Source organism: Rhinopithecus roxellana, chromosome 19 (assembly GCF_007565055.1).
Source record: "Rhinopithecus roxellana isolate Shanxi Qingling chromosome 19, ASM756505v1, whole genome shotgun sequence".
Taxonomy (NCBI): domain Eukaryota; kingdom Metazoa; phylum Chordata; class Mammalia; order Primates; family Cercopithecidae; genus Rhinopithecus; species Rhinopithecus roxellana.
In genome coordinates this window covers 16,085,055-16,105,853 of record NC_044567.1, presented here as the reverse complement: position 1 = coordinate 16,105,853, position 20,799 = coordinate 16,085,055, and the positions used below count along the sequence as shown (strand labels likewise).

General features: G+C 41.0%; 3 protein-coding genes across 4 annotated transcripts in view; 2 read left to right on the top strand and 1 right to left on the bottom strand.

The window, feature by feature from the left end:
- LOC104658490 (keratin-associated protein 9-2-like) overlaps positions 1 to 20,799 on the bottom strand; it is a 335,619-nt gene that overhangs the window by 180,891 nt on the left and 133,929 nt on the right. For both annotated transcript variants that reach the window (XR_004055119.1, XM_030923870.1), the window contains exon 3: positions 13,883 to 14,041. The gene's annotated coding sequence lies outside the window, so the exon portion shown is untranslated. The remainder of the gene's footprint in view (positions 1 to 13,882; positions 14,042 to 20,799) is intronic.
- On the top strand, positions 128 to 874 carry LOC104670071 (keratin-associated protein 3-3). The gene has a single exon (XM_010373246.2). It carries the CDS (start codon positions 211 to 213, stop codon positions 505 to 507), a length of 297 nt encoding a protein of 98 aa, XP_010371548.1. The 5' UTR covers positions 128 to 210; the 3' UTR covers positions 508 to 874.
- Positions 7,397 to 16,547, top strand: KRT40 (keratin 40). The gene is made up of 9 exons (XM_010373247.2): positions 7,397 to 7,488; positions 8,179 to 8,249; positions 10,195 to 10,642; positions 11,341 to 11,423; positions 12,018 to 12,174; positions 13,333 to 13,494; positions 13,574 to 13,699; positions 15,499 to 15,719; positions 16,226 to 16,547. The coding sequence occupies exons 3-9, from the start codon at positions 10,196 to 10,198 to the stop codon at positions 16,323 to 16,325; spliced, it is 1,296 nt and encodes a 431-aa protein (XP_010371549.2). The 5' UTR covers positions 7,397 to 7,488; positions 8,179 to 8,249; position 10,195; the 3' UTR covers positions 16,326 to 16,547.

The window sequence follows — 20,799 nt, the reverse complement described above, 5'->3', positions numbered from 1 at the left end:
GGGGACTCTTTACAGTGTCTAAATGTCAAACAAATTAAAGAATAATGGGTACACTAACATAAACAAGAACCAGGAAAGAAGCCTCTTGGCTGGACCAACTCCCAGTGGAGAGGATATATAAGAGCCCCACAGAAAGGAGAGATATTCACACCTCAGAAGACTTGTCCTTCTTTTCAATCAAACCCATAAATACCACAGACGCTGATTGCCATGGATTGCTGTGCCTCTCGCAGCTGCAGTGTCCCCACCGGGCCCGCCACCACCATCTGCACCTTTGACAAATCCTGCCGCTGCGGAGTCTGCCTACCCAGCACCTGTCCACACACGGTTTGGTTACTGGAGCCCACCTGCTGTGACAACTGTCCCCCACCCTGCTACATTCCTCAGCCCTGCGTGCCCACCTGCTTCCTGCTCAACTCTTGCCAGCCAACTCCAGGCCTGGAGACCCTCAACCTCACCACCTTCACTCAGCCCTGCTGTGAGCCCTGCCTCCCAAGAAGCTGCTGATGGATGGCTACTTTGCTCAGTTCCTGAGATTGAAAGAGTCAGCATAGAAGCTTTAGCGTTCACGTATCTCAGTACCTACAACTAATGTACTCTGCTTTAGAAATTAGAACAAGGATGTTGCTATCACAATCACCCCTTGCAAATAAAAAGAGACCAAGAAACTTTCAATGACCATTCAGCTATAACCAACTGCGGTCTGAATTGGTGGATGCCTACAGCTTCCGGAAGCTGTTCGATTCCTTCATATTAAAGTGTCTCTTTCTGTGGGTGCTTTGGGAATTCTGTTTCCAGTCTTGGGTGCTATCTTTCTGGAAATTAAGGAAGTTCTTCATGATTATCCTAATAAATTTGACGTCTCTGACATAGCACAAATGTCTACAATTACTTCCGTTTATTTCTGTTCATTCATTAAATGTGTTTCTTAACTCTGAACACTGGCATTTTAAGAAAAACTGGGAACCTTAGTGAAACTGAAAATGATGGTAGTATGGACAAAAATTTAATTTTGCTGTTCTTGCTGTTTTAAGAAAATTAAACGTCCTTGCATATAAGATGGTCTAATACATTGGCATATTTGAAAGTAGACTTTTCCTGACTTGTCCTCCCCCCAAAAAATGGTTTCAGACAGGTTGAGAAATATTGAACATTACCGAAACACCAAATATGACAAAATACATAAACTAATCCATATGACATGAGCTATTTATGAAAAAGTTATAATAATGTCATTATTTATTCAACTAAGATTTATTAAATGTCCATGCTGTGTCCTGTGTTTTATTATCCTTGCTGAAAATAAGCTAACCATCTGGCAGGTGAAACAAATACAAACACAACATCCATTTGTTTCTTCCTACAGTTAATAATTATTTATCAAATGTCAATTGCTGTGTTATAATTTTAAAAATGATGTGTTCTACCAGGAGTATTAGTAAAGTGCTGTGGGATCATAAAATTGAGAACAATGAAGACTGTTGTCATGGGGGTAAAGTGGGAAAGACATGGTCAAAGAGGAATTGACTGCAACCTAGGAGCAGAGAAGGAGGAGAGAATTCAAGATGGAAATACTCTGTTCTTCTTGCTCTAGACATGTCACGTTTGCAACACGAGTAGCTGTATCTAACTGGAGTTTGGAAAGCTATTCTGGAGAGGAAGAAGATATATGTAGGTAAGTGAAGAAGACTGTGTAAAAGTTCTCAAGTACTTACAGAAGGCGCAGTTGCACATATGCTGGCTGAAATTCCATCAGGCACAGCAAAGAGTGGCTGCTGGGTGGTTAGAAGCTGAATGGAGATACCAGAGGTCATTCACTATTAACAGACTTTGAGGTTCCAGCCTACCAGGGTAGAAAACAGGATTCAAAGAAAATTGAAGAAACTAAGAAGCCTGTGGGAAAGTATCAAGTGGTGAAACAAGGATGAAACTGGAGTCTCAGAATTAACAGGAGTTAAAGAATAGGAAATAAAAATTTGAGAGGGAATGAAAGCCAAAATTTTCGAAATTTGATGACATATTTTATTAACCCACATATTCAAGAATCTCAACAAACTCTTAGCAGGATAATTGCAATACACACACACACACACACACACACACACACACACACCACCTACACATATCATAGTCAAACTGCTGAATAACAATTAAGAAAAAAAAACAAATCAAATAGAAGTCAGCAAAGAAAAAATGAATGTCTGACTTCTCTTTAGATAAAATGGGTGTCAGAGGAAAATCAAACCTCATTTATAAGGTCCTAAAGGAAAAAAATTGTGAACACTACAGTCTGCAAAAGCAACCTTCAATATTAAAGAAAAAATAAAAACACTTTTAGATGAATAAAGCTGACTTCTTTTTTAAGTGCCTGAAGATCTATACTATAAGAAACACTAAGCAAGTCCTTGTGGTTTAAGAGTTATTTTACCTCAACGACAAAAAACAAACAAACCAGTTCAGAAAAGGACAGAGAACTTGAATAGACATTTCTTCAAAAAAGATATACAAATAGCCAATAAGCACAGGCAAAGCTACTCAGCATCACATCACTAATCATTAGCAAAGTGCAAATCAAAACCACAATGAGACATCACCTCCCACCCATTAGGATGGCTACCATAAAATAAATAAAATACAAAAAACAAAATGGCCAGGCGCAGTGGCTCATGCCTATAATCCCAGCACTTTGGGAGGCCAAGGCAGGCAGATCACTTGAGGTCAGGAGTTTGAGATCAGCCCGGCCAACATGGGGAAATCCCGTCTCTGCTAAAAATACAAAAATTAGCCGGGCGTGGTGGTGGGCTCCTGTAATCCCAGCTACTTGGGAGGCTGAAGCAAGAGAATCACTTGAACCTGGGAGGCAGAGGTTGCACTGAGCCAAGATGGTGCCACTGCACTCCAGCCTGGGTGACAGAGCGAGACTCGGTCAAAAAAAAAAACCAACATATATATATATATATATAAAAATATATTTTATATATAGGTATATATATTATATATATATATATAGAGAGAGAGAGAGAGAAACTGGAACCCTCAAGCATTGCTGGTAGGAAGGTAAAATTGTACAGTGACTATGAAAAACAATATAGCAGTTCCTCAAAAAATTAAATGTAGAATTGCCTTATGATCCTGCCCTTCCACTTCTGGGTATATGCCCAAAAGAATTGAAAGCAGGGTCTCTAAAAGACAGTTGTATACTTGTGTTCATAGCAGCAATAATCGCAATAGCTAAAATATGAAAACAAACAAGCATTCATTGATAGATGGATGGATAATCAAAATGTGGTACATCCATACAATGGAATATTATTCAGCCCTAAAAGGGAAGGACTTTCTGACACATGCCACAACATGAATTAACCTTGAAGACATTGTGCTAAGTGAAGTAAGCCAGTCACAAAAAGATACTATTCACTTATATGCTTTCACTTATATGAGGTAGTTAAATGTAGTAAAAAACATCACAGAGATGAAAAGTAGAACAGTGGTTGCCAGGACACAAGGGTGGGGTTAATGGACAGTTGTTTAAAGGGAACAGAGTTTCAGTTTTAAAAGGTGAAAAGCTTTATGGAGAAGGATGGTGGTGATGCCCACACAACATCTGAATGTACTTAATACCACTGGATTGTACACTTTAAAACAGTTAAGATAGTAAATTTTATGTTACTTGTATTTTGCCACAATAAAAAAAAATTTAAGAGTAATGATACAAAATGAAGTCTCAGACCTTCAGGAAGGAAAAAAAATCACTGAAAATGGTAAATACATGGATAAAATATGAGACTTTCTCTTTTTCGTTTTCTCAATATTCTAAAAGACAACTGTTTAAAGCAAAAACAATGGCATTGTGGGGTTTCTATATGCAGAAGTAAGCAATTTGACAATAATAGCACAAAGAACAGAAAGGAGCAAAAAGAACTCTACTCTGGTAAGGTTCTCATATTTTACATAAAGTGCTACATTATTAATTCCAAGTGGACTGTAATAATGTAAAGATGCATATCATAATCCTGGGAGAACTATCCCACCCTTTAGAAAAGCCATTCAAAGATATATACTTATAAAGCTAGCATAGAAAATAAAGTAGAATGTTTGACTGGCCCAAAATAAGATGAGAAACGAAAGGGAAAGGAAGCAAAAACACATGGAAATAAAAATCAAATAGCAAGACGGTAGATTTTAAACCAACCATATCAATAATTACATTAATTATAAAGTAAGCACTCCAATAAAAAGTCAGAGGATGTCAGACTGGATTTAAAAAGAAAACCCAACACTATGCTGTTTAAAAGAGATTTGCTTTAAATATAAAAGCACAAGAAAATTGAATGCTATAGTCTGAAAAACAGACATACCATGCAAATAGTAATGATAAGAAAGAAGTTTGGCATTTAAATGTTAGATAATTTTTAAGGTGATATTTCATAATGAAAAAGGGAAAATTCATCAGGTGGTCCCATAATCCATAAAAATATGACCCAATAACAGAGCTTCAAAATAAATAAGGCAAAAAAATCCCAGAAGTCAAGAGAGAAACAGATAAATCCAAAATCACATTTCATGATTTTAATATCCCCTGTCAGTATCTGAGAGAACAAACAGACAAGAAAATTACCAAGGATAAAGAAGATTTGAATAATAGTATCAAGCAATTTTGCCCAGTTACATTCACAGAATGTTACCCCTTGCAATTACAGAATATACATTCTTTTCAAATGCACAAGGAACTCTCACCAAAATAGACCATATTCTGGGCCATTAAATTTGTCTTCATAAATTCCAAAATCTAACAAAATATGTTATCTGACCACAATGGAATTAAATGAGAAATCAATAAGATATTTAGAAAAATCACCAAATACTTGAAAATCAAACAACACAGTTCTAATACCCCATGGATCAAATAATAAATACCAATACAGCTTACAGCTTAAGAAATATTATGAGCTGAATGATAATGAAAGCACAAGATTTTAAAAATTAATGGGATACATGCAGCACTGGATTAGTAGAAAATATACAACAAATGATTATATTAGAAAATAAGATTTACATCTTTATCACCTTCATTTATATCTTCTTCAATCACTTAAGTTTTCATTTCAACTAAATAGAAAAAGAACAATTAAAATTCAAAGTAGAAAGAAAGAAATAATAAACATAATATCAGAAGTCAATGAAATAGAAAGCAATGAGGAAATTAATGAAGGTAAAATGTGATTCTTTGAAAGGATTCATGAAGTACTTCTATTTAGTTATTTTTTAGTTGGCAAATGATAATTGTGTATATGTATGTTTGTGGGATACAACGCGGTGTTTTGATTTATGCATTGTGGAAACAGTAAATCAAGCTAATTAACATATCCATCACCTAACACCTTATCATTGTTTTATGGTGAGAACATAAAAAATCTATTCTTTCAGTAACTTTGAAATACACAATGCATTAGTATTAATCTGATGAACATCAAGCCAGATTGATGGGGGAAGCATGAGATAAAACACAAATTACCAACATCTGGAATTAAATAGTGAGAATATATAGACACTACAGATACTAAAATTCATGATAAAGATTATTATGAACCAGCCGGGTGCGGTGGCTCAAGCCTGTAATCCCAGCACTCTGGGAGGCCGAGACAGGCAGATCACGAGGTCAGGAGTTTGAGACCATCCTGGCTAACACGGTGAAACCCCGTCTCTACTAAAAAATACAAAAAGCTAGCCGGGCGAGGTGGCTGACGCCTGTAGTCCCAGCTACTCGGGAGGCTGAGGCAGGAGAATGGCGTAAACCCGGGAGGCGGAGCTTGCAGTGAGCTGAGATCCGGCCACTGCACTCCAGCCTGGGCGACAGAGCAAGACTCCGTCTCAAAAAAAAAAAGATTATTATGAACCACTTTATTTCAGTATTTTTGCAACTTAGTGAACAAACTCCTTGAAAAATGCAACTTTCACACAAAATGAAATAGAACAACTGAACAGCTTTGTGGGGTTTCTATATGTAGAGGTAAGCAATTTGATATTTTTTAATATTTGATGTAGAGGTAAGCAAATATATATATATTTGTGTGTGTGCACATGTGTGTATGTGTGTGTGTGTTTGAAATGGAGTCTCACTCTCATTCAAGCTAGAGTGCAATGGTGTGATCTCAACTCACTGCAACCTCCACCTTCCAGGTTTCACCAATTTTCATGCTTCAGCCTCCCAAAAAGCTAGGATTACAGGTGTTTGCCACTATGCCCAGCTATTTTTTGTATTTTTAGTAGAGACAAGGCTTCAGCATATTAGCCAGGCTGGTCTCAAACTCTGCCCTTAAGTGATCTGCCTGCCTGGCCTCCCAAAATGCTGGGATCACAGGCTTGAGCCACCATGCCCAGATTTTTTTTTTCCTAGTTAAAAATAAAACACAACTTTTTCACATGGGAGACTCCTGGAAGAGATGGCCTCACTGGACTCCATCAAACATTTAAGGAAGAAATAACACTAATCTTATAAAATCTCATGAAATAAAGAGGAAACATTTCTCAATTTAATTTATGAACAGTATTACTCCATTCTCACACTGTTATAAAGAAATATCTGAGACTGGATAATTTATAAAGGAAGGAGGTGTAATTGAGTCCCAGTTCCACATGGCTAGGGAGGCCTCAGGAAACTTACAATAATGGTGGAAGAGGAAGCAGACACTTCTTACATGGGGGCCAGTGAGAGACAGCGTGTGAAGGGGAACTGTCACACACTTACAAAACCATTAGATTTCCTGAGAACTCACTCACTATCACAAGAACAGCATAGGGGAAACTGCCCCCATGATCCAATCACCTCCCACCAGGTACCTCCCCTAACACGTGGGGATTTGGGGATTACAATTCGAGATGAAGTTTGGGTGGGACACAAAGCCAAGCCATATCATGAACCCAGTACACAACTTGATACCAAAACCTAGCTAGGTCATTAGAAGAAAAGAAAATTACAGGCAATATTTCTTATCAACATAGATGGGGGAAAAAATCCATTTGCTAATCCTATCAACTAATTGAATAAAGCAATTTATGTAAAGAATAATGTAGAGTGACCAAGTCATGCAAGATGATTGATCGTACTCTAGGGTCCCCCAGATCAGCCCCCACTTCCTTCTTTGCCTTGGGAAACAGAGTGCCTTGATTATCCGGTGGCCCAGCCGGTTGTGTGTTCCCCTTGTAGCTTGAACCCAAGCCGGGCCTTGAACATTCCCAGGCACTGTTAAAGTTACTTAGGTTGTTGCCCAAGACAGTGAAAATCAACCTTGTTACTGCACGTATATACTAGCCCTGGCCCTGAGCCAACTTTCTTAAAGCCTCATGTAAACTCTTATAACCTTATGCACAAATGTTAAAAGCCACAAGACAACTACTATAGCAGAAATGCATGCGAAGTGCTCTGGGAGGAGCCCCATCTATCTCCACATAAGGCAGCTGAACGATGTTTCAGCTAAGTCTTGACATGTGAGTTCATCCAGGAAAGGAATGGCAGAAGAGCATTCGACCAAGAAAACAGTACCTACAAAGCTTGAAGGATGGCTGGAGCTTAGGGTTTGTGAAAGAGAACATCACGAAGTGAGCCCAGAAAGGTAAATGGGCACTAGGTTAGAGAAGTTCATATTTGCCAAGGTAGAAAGCTTGCACTCCGTAAGTGGAGGGCGATGAAAAGCAGGTGTATATTTTAGGAAAATGATTCTGGCAGCCTAGGTGGATGTTGTAAGATAAGAGCAGAGTATTATACAAAATAAACTACAATGTTTTTGTTTTTGTTGTTGTTTTCTGTTTTTTTTTTTTTTTTTATCATGGCCTTTCATGACATCTATTTCTTTTCCTGTATTCTCAATGTTCCTTTCTTCTGATGATGTACTATAGAAATTGTCACGGGTGATTAGCGACTATCTAGGGCTGGTGGCATGGGGGTAAGAAGAATTTATCAACATAGTTGTAGGTAAAGAAAAGCAGATTTATTAGAGAAAGTATGAAAATACGTTGCAAGGAAGCAATGGGCAGCACAGCAGAGAAGAGGCTGTATGCAATGAGAAAAAGGTGTGCTGGAGATTTTACAGGATGGTGCTTGTGCTGTGTGCTGAAGAGGGTTTGTGCAGTACTGATAACACTAAGGTTGCAGTGAGCTAAGTTGCATTTTTCTATCAGCTGAAAGTCTGGTGATAGCTGAGTGCAGAAATATTGTGCAGGAGGGCTATGTGTCCTGGACCATGAAGAAGGTGAGTCATAGCTTATCTTCTTTCTTTTTTTTTTTTTTGCTTTCCTCTGGTCCTGCCAGCCTGACTTCTCTTCCCTAAGGAGGACTCCACAGAAATGAATTCTGGGTGATTTCCGTATTCTACGATGGAGACTATAGCTATAGATCATTATTATACAACACTACCTAATTAACCAAGAACAAAATAAATAGTCCTGTCCTGCAGGACACTAACTAGTAACCAATACTTTACAATTATAAATTAGTTCCAGACAAAAGGAAATATTTCTTATTTTACCTGCAGTTACATGATTGCACTTTAGCTAACTAGAACCTGTGATGGACAACCAAAACGTGGGTTTTCTTCAAAGATATTTTTCTTTTGACTCATTAGGTTACTGTGAAAAGATAATTTTCTTTCAGTGATTTGTAATTTTTCAGAAGTGTTTTTGAATCCTTGAACTCATATTCATTGCAGAGCAGCGTCAATATACCAAGAGACACTCTAAGAACTTTTTGCATAAGTGTTGATGTGTAAAGAGAATCACTAAATTCAAACCCAACTCTACCCAGGGAGTAATCAATCCTCAGAGACTATTTTAACTCACTCACATATGTTCTTCTGGTTTGGTTTCTACTATCAGCTACCTAGGAAGTAGCACTCAGGATTAGGGGGAAAAATAAGTTTATTCTGGATCAAAAAATTTTCAACTTTTTCAGATTACTGTATTTTCTTTTCCTGTAATGTTCTTAAAAATTCTAGAGGCAATTTTCTCTATGCACCTTTGAAAATGAAGTAAACATAACGACTAAAACCAAGCAAAGTGAAACAGATTATGCTTCATAATGGAGGTGAAATCCAAGAGAGAATCCAAAAAAGTTACACATCTCAAGTTCCTATCTGTCAGATTTGGTACCAGAGATTTCATCCAGTGGAATTACTGATTTGGAACCTAAATAAAATTTTATTTCCCAAGTTCCAGTATTTTTAATTTTCATGAAATTCAGGCCTTCATAAATAACTAAATAGGAGAAAACAGGCTCTGCATCTCAGAAGAAAAGACTCCTGTGGGTTCCTTGTCCCTACTCTGAAGTATAATCATTGAGGAATTCCCAAGGGACTAAAAGGTTATAACTTACAATTTCTATTTCACTCTTATTAGAAATACAGGTAAAATAGTATAACTTACCTAACAACAAGAAATGAGAAATTTGGAGAAGGCAAGTTTCAGGAAATCAAAGATCATAATTCCAGCTCTAACCAATTTATATTTTAGCCTGCAGAAAAACGAGTTATTCCTATCAGTTATGTGAAGTGACTTTTCCATTTGTACGCAGGTGGACACGGTTTGTACACACACATACAAACACATACACACATTAAGCCCAATATATAGCTCACTCCTTCAGTCTTGTCAACACCTACTCTGAGAACACAAAAAGCATTGAAAGATTGCTAATCACACTGACTGTTTTTATGGTGGTGGCACAAACAAATAAATGTCATTTTATGAGCTGTAACACTAATTTTAAAAGGGGACACAAGCAATCAATGCACAGAATCAAAATCTGTGGACATATTATTTTCCTGATTTGTAATGACTTGTATCTATAATTATTGATTGGCCAAATTTTCTCTTTCTTTTCTTATTCTGTCAAAAGGACAATGTTTCCTACGACAATTTTCTGAAATAAGTGTTTTGTCTGGCACATGGAAACGGTGTGGGTCCTGCTTCAGTAACCTAAAGTTATCCCTCTTTTATGAGGCATAAAACTCTTCCTCAGTAAATAAACATCTCTAATGAGATGTTTGTATGAAAACTGGCACCATCAGTGATAAAGAAAACATCCGGTGCAGTCTGTAAACACCCATTTTGGGGCGTTATAAAACTCTCAGGAGGGAAGGAGAGTTTTGGAGTCAAGGCAAGTGAAGTTTTGCAGCCAGCCTCCGTCTTTGCTTCTGGAAGGATGACTTCTGACTGCTCCTCTACGCACTGCTCTCCTGAATCCTGTACCACGGCCTCCGGTTGTGCACCTGCCTCAAGCTGTTCCATAGAAACAGCTTGTCTCCCCAGTGCCTGTGCTACATCCCGATGTCACACTCCAAGCTTCCCACCCAGGTCTCGCGGGCTGACCGGTTGCCTCCTGCCGTGCTACTTTACTGGGAGTTGTAACAGTCCCTGCTTGGTGGGGGACTGTGCCTGGTGTGAGGATGGGGTGTTCACTAGCAATGAGAAGGAGACGATGCAGTTCCTGAATGACAGACTTGCCAACTATCTGGAGAAGGTGCGCAGCCTGGAGGAGACCAACGCAGAGCTAGAATCCAGGATCCAAGAACAATGTGAACAGGATATCCCAACGGTGTGCCCGGATTATCAGTGTTACTTCAACACCATTGAAGATCTCCAACAAAAGGTCTGTGTCCTGTTGCCCTAGTGCTCCACCTCCCAGATCTATGGCTTGCTTTATCTTTCTACCAGAAGAGGCTGTTTTACAGAAGGCAACCAAGGGAAAGGGGAATTCCAGGAGTTAATGGTACACAGGGGAGACCACTGGACTGAAAGTCAGAAAACCTCAGCACCAGCCCCAGAGCTACCCCTGATAACTGAGTGACTATAATAAAGTAACTGGCCCTTAGGCTTTTCCTTCATCATCTATAGAATGCAGAAAAACTGTATTACGTCCAAAATCGCTTTTGTATTTGACACTGAACAGTTACATTATCTGAACACAGATCGTCAAATGCCATCTTTTTAACCACCTAGTAATCATTTTCTTGTCTCCTTGATGAATTTCGATTATTATGGGAGAGGATATAGTCATAATACAAACTACTGACGGAGAAAACGTTCATGGTGTTCAACTGCCTAGGGATGTTGCAAAGTGTCGTATGTTATTAAAAACTAAACCTTTTAATTTCTCTGTTTTGCTTCTAAATTGGCACTGCTTTTTTCTTCATGAAGCAACAAGGTCAATAAGAAAAGCAGGCGGAGGGTGATTTTATACTTTCTTATAAAGACTTTCAAAAGAGAACTAATGGCATAGCTGTTGGACAGAAGTTTATTTGGGTTTCTCTCAAAGAATCATTTATCACATAATGGCTTGCTTCCCAGATCTTATGCACGAAAGCAGAGAATTCTAGACTCGCTGTACAGCTTGACAACTGCAAACTGGCCACTGATGACTTTAAGTCAAAGTAAGTTTAATTTAATTTAATTTAATTTAATTTACTTATTTTGAGGAGTTTCACTCTTGTCTCCCAGGCTGGAGGGCAATGACGCTATCTCAGCTCACTGCAACCTCTGCCTCCTGGGTTCAAGCGATTCTCCTGCCTCAGCCTCCTGCGTAGCCAGGATTACAGGCAGGCGTGCGCCGCCACCCACACCCAGCTAATTTTTGTATTTTCAGTAGAGATGGGGTTTCACCATGTGGACGAGGCTGGTCTTGAACTCCTGACCTCAGGTGATCCGCCCACCTCGGCCTCCCAAAGTGCTGGGATTACAGGCATGAGCCACCACGCCCGGCCTTAATTTTAATTTGAAAATAATTTATGGCTCTCTCTCTCTCTCTCTCTCTCTCTCTCTCACACACACACACACACACACAAATATTCTCTATATAATATTTTAAAGTCAAGAATGTTTTAAAAGCTTGAATTTATCATTACTTAGGAATTAAGAGAAATTATGCACATGGCTTCCTGAAGTCCATGTGTCGATCCTCCACGTATCCCCACACTTTGCACAGCGTTCAGCAAAGTAAGCGTTGGATTTCTCTTTTGCTGTGAAAGGTACGAGAGTGAACTGTCCTTTCGCCAGCTGTTAGAGTCAGACATCAGTGGCCTGCATGGGATCCTGGACGAGCTGACCCTGTGCAAATCTGATCTGGAGGCCCATGTGGAGTCTCTGAAGGAAGATCTCCTTTGCCTTAAGAAAAACCATGAAGAGGTAAGGAAAGCGGCAACGTCACTGAAGGACTCCGAGAGTAACATACTTAACACTGACAGATGATCTGTTGATGTTTGTAAATCAAATTTGGGCAGATGTTGCTTAAGCTGGAATAAAACTACTCCAGGCAGGGCCAAGCGCGGTGGCTTGGGCCTGTAATCCAAGCACTTTGGGAGGCCGAGGCAGGTGGATCACAAGGTCAGGAGTTCGAGACCAGCCTGGCCAATATGATGAAACCCCATCTCTACTAAAAATACAAAAGTTAGCTGGGCATGGTGGTGGGTGCCTGTAGTCCTAGCTACTCGGGAGGCTGAGGCAGGAGAATCGCTTGAACCCAGGAGGCAGAGGTTGCAGTGAGCCGAGATCTCACCACTGCACTCCAACCTGGGCAACAGAGCAAGACTCCATCTCAAAAAACAAACAAACAAAAAAGTGAAAACCTACTCGAGGCATTATTACTATTCAACCTGATCATTCCAGCATGTCCCTAAATTAAGATGTGAAATAGCCCCTAGACAGTGCCAGACAAAGGAACCAAACTCTTCTCCTGCCCTTGCCTTTGTGGAGGAGGTGAGTAACTTCACAAATGGCTTCCTTTGGAGGCTTTATGCCACCCCTAGCTCCAATCCACAGGGTATGAAAATCAGTCTGAGAAACAGACTGTGAAGTCCATTTCAAAAAAGGGATAAGGACTCATGCACTATCTGGACCAGTGTTTTTAAATATTCCACATTTATAAACTTTTAAAAGTCATAAAATATAAAGTGATTGATACATTGATAAAGCTAGAAAATGAAAAGCTGAATAATGTAACAAAGTACATTTGCTCTTTGAATATTTGTTGATGACAATCATAGCTAACATTTATTGACACCTTACTATGTGTCATAATTAACTTTTATAAGTTAATTATGTGTAGATTAACTCTTCTAGATCTCACAATAACCTTCTGGAAAAATGTCCAATTATTATGTCCATTTTACAGACGAAGAAATTGAGGCCCTTCTAAGTGGTGAAAAGAGATTCAGCCCAGACAATCGGCACCAAAAACTCACACTTTTACCTACTACTCCACAAAACAGAAGTAGAATGCCATTGGATGTCAAATGGATTTTTCCCCATCATTCTGTGACATTCTTTATGCCATCCCACTTTCAGGAAGTCAACTTGCTTCATGGACAGCTTGGCGACCACCTCAGTGTGGAGCTGGACACTGCCCCCACCCTTGACCTCAACAGGGTCCTGGATGAGATGCGCTGTCAGTATGAAACGGTGCTTGCCAACAATCGCAGAGAAGCCGAAGAATGGTTCGCTGTTCAGGTCAGCACCCAGATTGAAAAAATGGCAGGGTTACAGACTTCTGCCTTTTGGGAATTCTCTAATGGTGCCTGTGTTTCAGACAGAAGAGCTGAATCAGCAGCAACTGTCCAGTGCGGAGCAGCTGCAGGGCTGCCAGACGGAGATCTTGGAACTGAAACGCACAGCCAATGCTCTGGAAATTGAGCTCCAAGCACAGCAAAGCCTGGTGCGTGAGGCAAAGGCAGTGTCCGTTATGTCACTGATAAGTCAGGCTCTGAGATGTTAAGCCTTCTTCCATATCCAGGGGTCACATTTCCTTGTCTTTCCCAAGTACTGCCATTTACCCAGCTATTAATAGAAGCAGAAGTGACATGTCCACAGCTTGTGTTGTCCCTCTAAGATGCCTTACCTTCACTCCTGGGCTTGAGTCTGATGCTGCAGCAGCCTCCAGAGACGGGGAGGGAGAAGCGGAGCGAGAGAGAAACCTCCAGGCCATGGTCACTTAAGCATTCCAGCAGGTTTTAATTCTCATTTGATTCAGGCCAGTTTTCCAGGCTCACTGTTGTATCTAAAACAAAGAATCATTTTCAAACATTTCATCCTACAGTTTCCCTACAGGATCTACACTTCAACCTGATCCTTCACTGCACCCCACCCCACTCAAGCAACAAGAACACCATGCGTCCAAGATGACATGAACCAGTTCTGGTCAAGCACCACTGTGTGCATGTCGTTAGGTCCTGAGGAGAATACCTAGGAGAACAATAGCTGAGCATTCATCCTGTGAGAGGCACTATGCTCATTTAAGCCTCACAGTAACTTCACGGGATAGATATCTTTATCCCATGACACAGATAAGGAAAACTGAGACTCAGATTAAGTAACCTGCAAAGGATGCAATTTTTTTTTTTTTTTTTTTTTTTTTTGAGACGGAGTCTCGCTCTGTCGCCCAGGCTGGAGTGCAGTGGCCGGATCTCAGCTCACTGCAAGCTCCGCCTCCCAGGTTTAGGCCATTCTCCTGCCTCAGCCTCCCGAGTAGCTGGGACTACAGGCGCCCGCCACCTCGCCCGGCTAGTTTTTTGTATTTTTTTAGTAGAGACGGGGTTTCACCGTGTTAGCCAGGATGGTCTCGATCTCCTGACCTCATGATCCGCCCATCTCGGCCTCCCAAAGTGCTGGGATTACAGGCTTGAGCCACCGCGCCCAGCCCAAAGGATGCAATTCCAAGAGGCAAACTTGGAAGCTGAGTTCAGCCAGTTGAATCCCAGAGCCTCTTCTCTCTCTCTCTCTCTTTAAATTTATTTTTATTGATATACAATATTTGTAAATATTTATGGAGTAGATGTGATATTTTGTAACATGCATAGAATGTGTAACGATCAAGTCAGGATATTTACAGCATCCATCACCTCAAGTATTTATCATTTCTATGTGTTGGGAGCATTTCAAGCCCTCTCTTCTAGCTATTTTGAAATGCACAGTGTATTGTTGTTAACTGTAGTCACCCTTCTCTGCTGTCCAACATGAAAACGTATTCCTTCTGTCTAGCTGTATGTTTGCACCCATTAACCAACCTCTCTTCATCCCCTTACCACACATATGCCCTTCCCAGCCTCTGGTATCCAGAGCCTCTTCTCCTAACAGCACTATACTACCCCTCCCTGCCAAGAGTCCAAACTCAATCTTTCCTCTCATATGCTGTTGATAGTCCTTAAGCTTCACAAATAAGTCATGTATTGCTGTAGTCATAGTGGTGGTAGTGATAGCTGACATGTAGAACAGTGGCAGTATGGCTGGCACTGTTCTAAATGCTTTACACATATTAACTCTTAATCTTCACAGCCCTCTAATGAGACAAATACTTTGCATTCCCCACTATATAGAGAATAAAACTGAGACTCACAGAAGCTAAATAATTTGCCAGTGGTCACATAGCTAGAGAAGGGTAAGCAAGGATTTGAACGTAGGCACTCTGGCCCGAGAGACTGCACTTCATGGTCCTTTGGACAACGTTTCCTCCTGCAGACAGAATCTCTGGAATGCACCGTGGCAGAAACTGAGGCCCAGTACAGCTCCCAGCTGGCCCAGATTCAGTGCCTGATCGATAACGTGGAGAACCAGCTGGCCGAGATCCGCTGCGACCTGGAGCGACAGAACCAGGAGTACCAGGTGCTCCTGGACGTGAAGGCCCGGCTGGAGGGCGAGATCAACACGTACCGGGGCCTGCTGGACAGTGAGGACAGCAGGCAAGTTCCACAGTTACTCATGAAATCCCCCAGAGTCACAAAGAGGCTGATGTAAAAGAATCCTGTTTTCCCAAGGTCTGGACAAGTTCAAACCTCCCCAATGTGTTAAGGAATCTTTTTAAAAGAGGGCTGAAAAGTGGCTGAGGTTAAGCACATGACACTAGAGATATTTTAAAAATATTCTAAAGGCAGATTAATTATTAGTGTAACATTTCATGCTGACATCTCCCTTTGTTCCTGTTTTCCACTAAAGGAAAATCAGGAATAGGCCTGAGATAACATTTGCAAAATCAAGAAAAAATATAAAATACTATTCAACTGCCACTGCTACAGTGAACATGAAGTGGCAATTCTGGGTGCAGAGAAGAAACAGGCTTCAGTCAATGCTATTGTGCAGAGTTTTTTTCAGAACATAATTTGTGGGCAAACTTTGACATGATTTTTCTGAGTTGCCATCTTATCAAGATTCCCTTGCTAAGCTTGTTTTAAAATCGATTTTTCCCCAGGCTTTCCTGTAACCCATGTTCGACCACATGCACCTCGAGCAACACTTGTGAGCCATGCTCAGCCTATGTCATCTGCACGGTTGAAAACTGCTGTTTGTGAATGTTAAGGACACCAGGTAGAGGAATCAAAGCCAGCAGCATCCTAGAAAGGAGATGGGGCTTCAACCAGGGGCGTCCAAGCAGGAATCACAAATCCAGGGGGCGCTCATATCCTGGAGTTGCCCTCCAGGCATCCTCAGTCTTTCTGCTTTACTATTTCCTCTCCTTCCGGCTTATTTGTGGTATGCTGGGAGCCCATAAAGCGTTCTTGCTCATCTCCAAATAAAACATGTTTTACTCCTTTCGCATGGTAAATATAGCTCTGTGACTAATTACTGTTGATAGAATATTCATTTTATGGCAAGGGAATCATCTAAACCCATAACCATAGTTTCAATGTACATAAACCCAGGCTGAAAATATTTTTTAACTCCTCAAATACAAATACATTAATGAACCCATGCAAAATGGCATATATCTTAGAAAACAGTTGTGCGTATCTTTCTGAGAAAAAAATTAGGAATAGAATACGATAACATGTGTTTTTTGATTATAAAAGTACTAGATTCTCTTTTTTGTAATTTGGCTCATTAAAAGGGAAAAGGTCACTTATGATTTCATCTTCGAAACAGACATAGTCAATATTTTGGGGTATTCCGGTTTTCTTTCTTATGATAGATTTTTCCACACAGCTATAATCATACTAACATATGCACACACTTGTGTAATCTTTCTTTCATTTATGTCATCTAAGCATTTTTAATTCTAATAAAAACATAAGATTGTATTGTAGCCATTGTTTTTTTTTTTCTTTTGAGACAAAGTCTCACTGTGTCACCCAGGCTGGAGTGCAGTCGCGCTGTCTCGGCTCACTGCAACCTCCACCTCCTGGGTTCAAGCGATTCTCCTGCCTCAGCCTCCCGAGTAGCTGGGACTACAGGTGCATGCCACCACACCAGGCTAATTTTTTGTATTTTTTTTTTTTTTTTAGTAGAGACAGGGTTTCACCATGTTAGCCAGGATGGTCTCGATCTCCTGGCCTTGTGATCTGCCCACCTCAGCCTCCCAAAGTGCTGGGATTACAGGCATGAGCCACTGCACCCAGCCTGTAGCCATCATTTTACTGGTTGCATAATGTACCATAAGATGCATTGATCCGGCCGGGCGCGGTGGCTCAAGCCTGTAATCCCAGCACTTTGGGAGGCCGAGACGGGCAGATCAGGAGGTCAGAAGTTCGAGACCATCCTGGTGAACACGGTGAAACCCCGTCTCTACTAAAAAATACAAAAACTAGCCAGGCGAGGTGGCGGCAGCTGTAGTCCCAGCTACTCGGGAGGCTGAGGCAGGAGAATGGCGTAAACCCGGGAGGCGGAGCTTGCAGTGAGCTGAGATCTGGTCACTGCACTCCAGCCTGGGCGACAGAGCGAGACTCCGTCTCAAAAAAAAAAAAAAAAAAAAAGATGCATTGATCCATTATTGGACATTTAGGTTATAAGAATAATTATTCTCATACATTTAAAAGACAAGGTAGAGAACTTCCAGAATGATTATATTTCCATATTCCTCCTCCTAAAAACCCTGGAAATTACATATCAAATAAACATAAGAGGACTCTGAAAGACAGAAGAAGAAGCCAAACCACCTAAAGATGTTGAGACCCCAGGAGTGACACTGTGGTGGGCTCCCTGGATTAGCTTTTTATCTCATAAATCCCAGAGTGGGAGCTGGAGAAACCAACAACCAGAAACACCAACAGGTGCAGACAAAACAAACAAACCAGAAGAGCTTGCGCTCCGCTTAAAGAACCAAAAAAGAGTCAGCCTAGAAAGGCAGAAAGCCTTTAGACAGCAACCACTCAACTCAGCCAAACACCACCGAAAATATCATTTTGCCCACCCATATCCACACCAGGAAAGGCCAGGGAGGGAGTCCAGTCTTCTATCCTTCGCAGGCTGTAACAAGGCACTCAAACTTCCCCACTGGGGTGGAGTCAGGGAAGGGTAAGTGAGAGATCCAGGACTTTCATTCCTGCTATGAGACATGGAAGCCCCCCCGGCCCACCACCATGGTGTCAGTGGAGCCCACACGGGAAGCCTGGACTTAACTCTACAGGCTGCAGTGAGGCTCTTCTTTTCTCCTCTGGGGTTAATGTCACAGGAGGCCTACTGGACAGTCAGGACTCTCTCCCTCCTCCAGCAGTACCAAGGCCACCCCCCATGCAGTGTCAGCTGCATGAGAGCAATAACAAAATATTCTTGCCCCTCCTGGCCCGGGTGGTATCAGCAGAGGCCAGGTAAGGAGTCTAAAATCCTCCCTCCCAGCAGTGATGAGGGGGGCTCTCCTCTTGGGTGTCAATAGGGGCAAAGTGGAGAGAACCTCTATTTCCAATCCCACCTGGTAGGAATGAAGCAGCGTCCCCCTTCCCCTACCAAAACAGTGTCAGAGGAGACCTGCCAGAACAGAAGTTTAAATAATATCCTGAATCTCATAACATAATGCCCCAATGTCCAGGTTTCAATCAACAATTACTCTTCATACCAAGGATCATAAAATCTCAACTTACATGAAAAAAGATGATCAACAAATTCCAACATCAAGAGGAAAAAGATGTTAGAATTAATGGACAAGGGTTTTTAACTTTTTATTTTTTATTTTTCTGGGTACATAGATGTATATATTTATGGGGTACATGAGATGATTTGATACAGGCATGCAATGTGTAATAATCACATCATGGAGAATGGGGTGTCCATCCCCTCAAGCATGCATCTTTGGTGTTAGAAACATCCAGTTGTACTCTTTTACTTATTGACAAGCGTTTTTAAACAGTCATCACAAAAATGCTTCAGTAAGCAATGCTTCAATAAACTCTTATAACAAATGCAAAAATAGAAAAGTCTCAGTGAAGAAGGAGATGGAAAGATTCCAGTGGAAATTTCAGAACTGAAACATACCATAGAACCAAACTTAAAATATTTTACAGACCCACTGTACAGCTATTCCAGCATTAACCTTTTAAGTTAAAGACTGAGAGAAGCATTCCTCTCTGCAGTGAAATGCTTATTGTAGCAAGTAGTGCAGATGGGCTTAACAGCAGAATGAACAGGCCAGACAGGAAAACATCAGGGAGTTTGATGATACAATAATAGACATCATCTGACCTGAAAAACAGGAAAAAAAATAGTGTTAAAAAGATAGAGTCGGCTGGGCGCGGTGGCTCAAGCCTGTAATCCCAGTACTTTGGGAGGCCGAGACGGGCGGATCATGAGGTCAGGAGATCGAGACCATCCTGGCTAACACGGTGAAACTCCGTCTCTACTAAAAAATACAAAAAGAAAAAAACTAGCCGGGCGAGGTGGCGGGCGCCTGTAGTCCCAGCTACTCGGGAGGCTGAGGCAGGAGAATGGCGTAAACCCGGGAGGCGGAGCTTGCAGTGAGCTGAGATCTGGCCACTGCACTCCAGTCTGGGCGACAGAGCAAGACTCTGTCTCAAAAAAAAAAAAAAAAGATAGAGTCTCAGGGAACTTTAGGGCTATATCAAACGACCTAACATTCATGTCAGCAGAGTTCTGTAAAGGAGGAGAAAAAGTGAGGCCAAAAACATTTGAAGGAATAAACACTGAAAATTTTACAAATATGGCAAAAGACAAAAACTTACAGATTCCAGAAACCAAGCAAACCCCAAAAATGATAAACCCAAAGAAATCTACACCAGGAAATATCATATTCAAACTTTTGAATACTAAGGACAAAATAAATTATGAAAGCAGTGAGAGAGAAATGACACCTTACCAATAGAAGAAAACAATTTAATTGATGACAGGTCTGTCACAATAAACCATGGAAGCCAATACGAGGTAGTACAATAGTTTTCAAATGCTAAAAGAAAAAAAAAAAACTGTTGGCCAGGAACCGTGACTCACACTTGTAATCCCAGCACTTTGGGAGGCCAAGGAAGATGGATCACAAGGTCAAGAGATCGAGACCATCCTGGCCAAAATGGTGAAACCCCGTCTCTACTAAAAATACAAAAACTAGCTGGGCACAGTGGCGGGCACCTGTAACCCCAGCTACTCAGGAAGCTGAGGCAGGAGAATCACGTGAACCCAGGAGGCGGAGGTTGCAGTGAGCAGAGATCGTGCCACTGCACTCCAGTCTGGGTGACAGAGCTAGACAAAAAAAAAAAAAAAGAAAGGAAAGAAGGAAGGAAGGAAGAAAGAAAGGAAGGGAGGGAGGGAGGGAGGGAAGGAAGGGAAGGAAAGGAAAGAAAAAGAAGAAAGAAGGAAAGAAGGAAAGAGAGAAAGAAAAAAGAAAGAAAGAAAGAAAGAAACAAAGAAACAAAGAAAGAAAGAAAGAGAAAGAGAGAGAGAGAAAGAAAGAAAAAGAAAAGAAAAGGAAAGAAAAGAAATGAGGGAGGGAGGGAGGGAAAGAAGAGAGGGAGGGAGAGAGAGGAAAGGAAAGGGAAAGAAACTGTCAACCCAGATTTATATACCCTTTGAAAATATCGTTCAGAAAATCAAAGAGAAATCAAGGCA